The sequence below is a fragment of the Morus notabilis genome, unplaced genomic scaffold (assembly GCF_000414095.1).
Source record: "Morus notabilis unplaced genomic scaffold, ASM41409v2 Scaffold169, whole genome shotgun sequence".
Taxonomy (NCBI): Eukaryota; Viridiplantae; Streptophyta; class Magnoliopsida; order Rosales; family Moraceae; genus Morus; species Morus notabilis.
The window spans coordinates 142,995-151,469 of record NW_010357428.1 but is presented as its reverse complement, the minus strand read 5'-3'; the positions used below and the strand labels follow the sequence as shown (position 1 = coordinate 151,469).

General features: G+C 30.7%; 1 protein-coding gene across 1 annotated transcript; it reads left to right on the top strand.

The window, feature by feature from the left end:
- Positions 1–6,663: 6,663 nt before the first annotated feature.
- On the top strand, positions 6,664–8,182 carry LOC21394380 (uncharacterized protein At5g01610). Its single transcript, XM_010089990.2, has 2 exons — positions 6,664–7,286; positions 7,913–8,182. Exon 1 carries the CDS (start codon positions 6,768–6,770, stop codon positions 7,275–7,277), a length of 510 nt encoding a protein of 169 aa, XP_010088292.1. The 5' UTR covers positions 6,664–6,767; the 3' UTR covers positions 7,278–7,286; positions 7,913–8,182.
- The last annotated feature ends 293 nt before the right edge of the window (positions 8,183–8,475 follow it).

The window sequence follows — 8,475 nt, the reverse complement described above, 5'->3', positions numbered from 1 at the left end:
AAGTAGGACCGATTAACAAAATTACTGAAGCTCCCAAATGGTGCCTCTTTTTTTTTTTTTTTTTTCCACCATAATCTATCCTGTCAGAACCTGGTCTGCTGAGCCTGAGAGAATTGCAAGTACATACGGCTTTTGGAAGGGATAAAAATTTTGTTTTTATTGCAAAGCTTGGGCAGGTGTAGGGGTTTACTTTTATGTGTGTGTGTGTGTTTGTTTTACTACCTTCTGTGGTGTGATTCCATCGTAGTTGGATACTTGTAATGTGTTTTCTTTAATTTGTTATCTCCATTCATTACATCTGAATTGTAATCCTCCATTCAAAGTTGGTCTTCATTTACCTTGTGGAAAACAAAATCAGCTGTTAGCTAAAGGAGGCAATCTTTTCGGTCCTCGGGAACGGTCGGAATTTGAATCCTACACACAAAGCAACTTTTAAACTAAAATGTTAATGCTGTTGTTAACATGGTTACTGCTTTGGTAGAATTCTTATGCATAAAGTCCTAATCATTTATCTTGAAGCTTGGGCGAAATAGATTCGGATTTTTCATCAGGTTTGAGCTTTTGCGCGTTAGGTAACTTTATCCATTCAAGTGGAAGTCTGATGGTTTGTGCTACTGCGTGCTATGGTATTTATCCGTTCGCCATGTTCATAGATCTCTTTCGAGTGGTCAATGCTTTCCAAACTGATTACAGAGATACTCTTGAGGCCAGGTCATCTAGAGTTCACATGGTGCCGGAGAGTTTCATCCTTGGTGATTTTTCTACTCGAGATAGAATTTATGGCGTATTTACTATTTCATTACGGATTGTGATTGGCATGAGAAAATTATTATGATTATAATTGCATTCTAAATTTAGTAACTAGAAATATAAATGAGAATTCAACCAAAAAGAGGGGGGGACTATACGTATACATGAGAAGAAAACATGAGTTTTATCATAATATTTCTGCTGGAAAATGACGCTGCATCATGTTGTGGTCATTTGGAGAAGAAATAACTCCTTATTTTTCAAAGAAAATGCTTTCTAACTGTAATGGTGTTCAACCTTATTGAATGTCATTATTTTCCCAAATAACTAATATATATAGTATCATATACATTTATATAAAACCTTGTTCATGTCATTACACTTTCCCGCTACTGATAAAAGAGAAAGAGAGTCGGACACAAAATTTAGAAGAAATATCTCTATCTACTATCTACCGGACTTCTTTTTTTTGGTACACAACATTTTGAAGTGCCGGTAGCATCAAGGTAGATTTTCTATTTAGGTCACGTTGGTTCATAATTCTGAATTTTAAAATTTAAATTTTTTATAAGAAAAAAATACCGTAACAGAACTAAAAATCAAAATCTTAAATCAAGTAGAATCTTTGAAACAAACGTCACCTTATATCGGCTTTGTTTGCAAAGTTTAAACAACATAAACGACTTTTATATACTTGTTTAAATATATATATATATATATAATGTTAGTAATACTAATTTAAATCTCAACATTTTGTACCAATTTACTTGTGAATGAGTTGTAATTTTTTATTGGTAAATGAAATATATTATCATTAATTAATGTGATAATATTTTAAGTACTTATTAATATAAAAATGACAACTCACATATTATATTAATTGATACACAAAATTAAAATGTAAATCGATGTTTCTATTACTAAGTACTTGTTATAATTATATATTAAAACACAGCACTAAACAATATGACGTGGATTGATACTTGATACAGACGTGTTTGTTCCTTTGTGTCAAGTCCCCGAAAAAATCTCACTTTGCAATGAAGAAAAGATCACAACGTCCCATTAAAACATATTTCGACTCAATCACTAGTTGTGCATGACTATGTAAGTAGGATCAGTCAACACCATCTTTAATATAAATATAAATATTAATTATATATTTAGTATTAAAAATTATAATATGATATTTTTCATTATTATTCTACTTTTTCTTACATAAATACTTTAAAAGTTGTAAAAGTAATTTTTTATTTTTAAAATAATTAAAAATGTAAAAAAAAAATAAACATTTCAACTAATAGTAATTAAATGTCAAATTTTACATATGATATATTTAGTGGAAAATTTACCGTAAAGTATAACATATGAAAAATTTAGTACAATAAATAACATTATATTAAAGAGTTTTTTTACACTAAAATATTAAATTTATAATTTGCACATTAATTATAACATTGCATTAGATATGTTCTAACAAAGTTACTGAAGCTAGAAAGTGGTGCTTTTTTTTTTTTTTGAACCATAATCTAACCTGCCAAATTCTGTTTTGCTGGGAGAATTGTAGGGCCCGTTTAGTTCGCTGATTCGAGTTTTTAATTCGAATTGAGATGTGATTTTATGTGAGAGCCTTTTACTGTAATAAAAAAGTTAGATGTGATTGTTTGTGAGAGCTTTTTACTGTAGCAAAACTCAAATTCTAAACTCGAATCAGCGAAATGAACGGGACCTTGTATAGTGGGATAAAACTTTAGCTTATTAAGCTGGGAAGGTGTAGTGGGCTACTTCTATACGTTTGTTTGTTTTACTGTACTTTCTATGCACTGTGATTCCGTGGGAGTTAGATACCTCTGATGCTTTTTTTTTGTTTTTTTGGCACCTGAATTCTGATCCTCCATTCAAAGTTGGCTAAAGTTTACTTTTTGTGGAAAGCAAAACCAGCTGTGAGCAAAACATAATCTTGCTGTTGAATGGCTCTGCATATCCTTCACTGCTCAGTTAGAATTCTTACGCATAAAATCCATTTATGAATCTATTTTAGAGCTTGGGTGTTTAAGAGAAGAAATTCAGGTTTTTCATTAGTTTTGATCTTTCGCGCAGTGATTCCATTTAAGCCGAAAGTCTGATGGCTGGTGCCATGTTTTATGAATCTAATTTGGCCGTGTTTATTGTTTCTCTTTAGAGTGCAAACTGATTCCGGAGATGGTACGTCTTTGAGGCCAGATGATCATCCAGAGTTCACAAGGTCCTCCAATAATTAATACCATCCAGAGTGGTATTAAAGAAATAGAAATAGAATTGCATTCTTAATTTAGTAGCTAGACATATAAAAGAAAATTCTTCGAGAGCAGTTATTTTTACACCTAAAATATTTATAAATGTCCTCCAATAATTAATACCACTCTAATAAAAATTTGAAAATTTTGTCATTTTATAATATAATTTTCATAATACCTAATTTAATCCTTTCCACCTAATTTTAATTTTGATTTGATTTATAAAATAATATAATTCATTTAAACTATTAACGTTATATATATATATATATATCTATATATTAGAATTGTTGTAATTTGTCATTCACTTTTGTATCTTTTATATTTATTTGTCAATCGTCTTCAGCTTACCCCTTCTTTGTTCTTCTTCTTCATTTTTTTTCCTTTGATGATATCCATTAAATAAAAACAAGGCCTCTATAGCATAAAAACAACTAAATGCGATTAAAAATAAAATACAATCATATGCACAATGAGGCTAATGCATAAAAAGGCTCAAGAACTGTAACATCTTCGCAAAATAAGATGATGCTCATAAAGTACTTGATAAAACGGTAGAAAAACCATTTAAGAACCCCCCCAAAAAAAAAAAAGAATAGCTTAGGATCTATGAAGATAAAATTAATTTAACTAAAGATGCGGGGTATGCTTTTTATTCCTTTAAAAAATACTTTTTAATTATAGTTAATGTGATTATATGCTCTTTTATTTCTTTAAATTAGTATATCTATTAAATTATAGTTAATATTAGTATTTCTATTAATTTTAATGAGGGTGAAATTGTAATAAGCAGGCCTCATTTATCTTATTGATTCGAATTTTCAATTTCAATTTTATTATAATTAAAAGCTTTCATAAAAAATCATATTTAACTTTTTCTATTACAATAAGAAATTCTCATATAAAATCACATCTTAACTCAAATTAAAAATTTGAATTAACGAACTTAACGAGACCATAAATTATGAATTGTGGGGTTCACTTGCTGCCGTAAATCAACCAAATATTTCGTTCCCTACAAGTCTGCACTTTTCCTTCACTGATAAAGGAGAGAGATTTGCATACAGAATATTGAGAAGAAATATCTCCATCTGCCGGAGCCGGAGGCCTTTTTTGGGCACACAACACTGGGTGCCAAGTATATCATTGTCCACTTATAGATTTTTGTATTTCGCTTTCAGCTGCGCCTGCAAAGTTTGAACAACAGAAACGACCTTTTATATACTTGTTTGTATCTGTATATCAAGACACATCACTACAAAAAATGGTGTGGATTGATAGTTGATAATGATATAAGTGATAGGCCTTGACGATTTGAGTTTAAAATTTGAGTTTAACTACAGTAAAAAGCTCTCAGAAACAGTTACATTTAACTTTTTTGCTATAGTAAAAAATTTTCACATAAAATCACATCTCAATTCGAATTAAAAATTCGAATCAGCGAACTAAACGGGCCCTAAATATCTCAACGTTCCATTAAGTTAGGAAAAGAGTCCTAAAGAAAAAAGAAAAGAAAAATATTAATGTATTATTTTTTTAAGAGTTTATCCGACAGGGTATAAAAAATAAAAATAAATTATTATTAGTTTTTTTTTTATATTTTTAACCGTCATTATAAATTATCGCTTCTATTTTCTTTATTAATCTGATATGATTGTGATATAAAGGATTTTCCTTCACAATTATACACTTGCATATTTCAAAGAATCTCACGTGGTAGGCAAGGAAAATCCGCACACCATATTTCAGAGAATCTCACGTGATAGGCACGTTAGTAAATTACCTTATTTAATCCTATCTAACAGCTGCGGCCCGTCACTTTGATTTATTTATTTATTTATTAGGTAATATTGATAAATATTTTTAAAAAATACACGTATCAGAATTTTTATCCTTTATTCTTAATTCATAACTTTTTTAGTTAAATAATTACACTAATAAAATAGTATTTATAGAGAATAAAGAGTAAAAGTCTAAACTCATAAATTGGGCATGTTCGGTTTGCTAATTCGAGTTTTTAATTCGAGTTGAGATGTGATGTTATGTGAGAACTTTTTTTAGTAGTAAAAAAGTTAGATGTAACTGTTCTGAAAACTTTTTACTGTAGTAAAACTTAAATTCTAAACTCAAATCGTCAAGACCTATCACTTATATTAGTATCAAAAAAATTAGATGTTATGTGAGAGTTTTTTACAATTTTCTCTTATTTATTTTGTCTGCCTGGTGGCAAATGACAATAGCACACGCTTCTTTAGATTTCCACACTAATTTCGGACAGGAAATAACTTCTTTCGCTATCTTTATTAGCATTATTATTTCTTTGGAAGGAAATGAAACTTTTATTTTTAATTTGACCTCAATAAGTAATTAGTTCTATCATTACAATCTAGTGACGCGTAAAAGATGAGAAAATGTGCACCTAATTTCTTCAATGAAAAAATAAATAGGCGAACCAGTATCGAGCACTCAATTGAGTTTTTTTTTTTTTTTTTCTTTTCTTTTCTTTGTTTTAGGAATAAGCATAACGGGAAAACGTTGTTGTTACACATATGTAATTTGTTTTACAAAATTGAGACTAATAATTCAGTTTTTAAGTGTCTATTTAGTATATGAGTTTAAATTAAAGTTTAAATTAGAATTCAAATTAACATTCTTAATTATGACTTTTAAAATTTAAATTTTGTATGAGAGAAAAATATTGTGCAAAACCAAAACTATGGCCTGTATAAATTTATTAATTCAGTAATTCAGTAATTCAGCTTTCAAAGGCCATGCATTGCGTATGCAGTTATGCATGCTGTCAAATCGAACTTTCTTCTAGAGCCCCTTTCGGATTTACTTCTAAACTTTCTAGTTTCTAAGCACGAAAACGATCGCTGAAGTAAAGACGATCGGGTTAAAGCAAGGTTAGAAACGTAATTTTGTAGTCAAATTATAAGAATTAATATTACTGCTTAGAAACAACTGAGGCATAGTACTACTATTTAATGAAGATATTATTCATTGGCAAGACAACAAAATGTGAATTGGAAAAGACCATTTAGACCTCAATGTGGGACGAGTGTGACATTGTTAAAGAAACTACTTTAGCTGGCTGTCTTGCTTTCTGTTTGTTGCTCTTTTGTATAATTAATGGCCCAAAATTTACCTTTTGAGATGCATTGTTTTGCTCCTTATTGCTTGTTAATGAAGTTCTAATTATACCTATATAAAAAAGTTCCGACTTAAAAAATAAAATCACGAGATTCGATAATAGAATGCTCTTATTGTAAGGACCATTAACCTTATTCGTACGATTTAAATTAAGAGGACGTTTGGTTGGAAAGTTTAAACTATGTGATTTAAACCATTTTCGATTTACGTAAATGTTTTGTGAGAGAAAATACTGTAGCAAACCACGAATCATGATTCGAATCAGGAAACGAATCTCTCTACCAAACATCCTCTAAATGTTGTTTATAAAACGAGTGTAATTGTATTTTTTTTTAAAAAAATTCCTAACACCGTATTGAACCTCATCAAAATCGGCACCGTTCGATTAAAGTCCTACGGTCATGATCAATAGTCAAAATTACCATTTTAACTCTCAAGTCTCAACCACCACATGGGGAGCTATCAGCCATATATACTACCAACCCCATTTTCTAACCAACCAAACACTCTCCAAAAGGGGAAAAAGAATTGGCGAGCGAGAATTTACACAGCCATAAACAGTTAAGTTCCAATTTCCAATCAAAACCCATGTCTCCGACGGTGTTTCTCCCTCTGATTCTCATATTTCTCTCAGCTACTTCCTTCTCAACCCCAAGTGCCTTTAGCGACCACAACTCTATTAGTATCGACACTTACAACTTATCAGCATACCAAGCACTTCAACAATATGATTTTCCGGTCGGCCTTCTTCCCACAGGAGTGACCGATTACGAGCTGAACCGAGACACCGGAGAATTTGAGGTCCACTTTGACGACACTTGTAGCTTCGACCTTGAAGGCTACAACCTCAGGTACAAGTCCCTCGTAACTGGAGTTATATCAAAAGGCAAGCTCAAGAAACTCAAGGGTGTCAGCGTAAAGATCCTCTTCTTTTGGCTCAATATTGTTGAGGTGACTCGTGGCGACGACGAGCTGGAATTCTCCGTCGGAATCGCTTCTGCGAGCTTTGCGATCGATAACTTTGTGGAGAGTCCTCAGTGTGGCTGTGGATTTGACTGTGTAGGGGATGATCAGTCTTCGTCTCTTATGAGCTATTAATATTATGCGGTAAGCAAGACTAATTAAGGGTGTGTTTGGATTGCTTTTAAAACTCTAAAAAACACTTTTGCGTAATCAACGATGTAACTATAATATTTAATAAAACTACACAAAAAGCATTTTACATATAAATTAATGCACTTTTTTAATTACTTTACAAAATTAGAATGCGTAAATTTTATATTCTACTTTTACTTTATTTTTGCTTTAAATAAAAGTAATGTTTCTATTAAAAGCACAATAATTATTTTAAAAGCACAACTACTTTAAACTGACTCTAAGAGATGGTTCATGTTGTAGACGCTTTGTTTGTTATTGTTGCAACATGTTATAAATAAAAGTAATGTTTCTATTAAAAGCACAATAATTATTTTAAAAGCACAACAACTTTAAACTGACTCTAAGAGATGGTTCATGTTGTAGACGCTTTGTTTGTTATTGTTGCAACATGTTATAATTATACATGCTGGGACAGTGGGATTAGAGAAATTTACTTTTGGATGTGGTTAAGGTACAAGGAAAAACAGAGTTCATGACTGGATTATTAATGTTATGTTGGTTAATGATTATTGATCATGACAAGCTTCTTGTTTTTCACTTTGTTGCAAATTCTTGTTTCGTTGATTTCCATGTAGGATGAGTAGACCAAGGATGTTAACTGCCAGTTTCATATTCAGCGGCGTAGAGGATAATCTTTGGCAGAAAGGACAAAGAATCCGAAATGGGTAATAAAAAATTAAAAATAAAAAAGTTGAAAAGGGTAAAATGTTAATCATGAATCAGTTAATAAACATGAAAATATATGCAATAACAGGACTTGGTTGTATTTTATTTTTTAAAGGTTTTGAGTGTGGTTAGTACCTCAACAATTAGTATTATGATGATTGGGCTCATGAATTTACTTATGTCAAGTGGTTTTTCTTTTTTAAGCTTTATCCTATTTTAAGATTGGATATAAATTTTTTAAAGTCGACGAAAAGAATCCTGTACCCATCACCTGATAACTTGAGAATGTTCATGAAAATATAGGTTTATAATAAATCTACTTTTCATAATTTATTTCATAAATTCATTATGAAGTAACTGAAAGTTTCAAGGGGAAAGAAATAGAGAGGCTCCAAACAAACATTTGGGCATGTACTTGTTAGCGGAAAATGTATCTGCAGGATGTTTCGTTTTATGAAATATTTGCACTCCA

Coding starts and splice junctions, on each gene's coding strand:
- LOC21394380 (XM_010089990.2), top strand. CDS start 6,768: ATGTCTCCGACGGTGTTTCTCCCTCTGATTCTCATATTTCTCTCAGCT.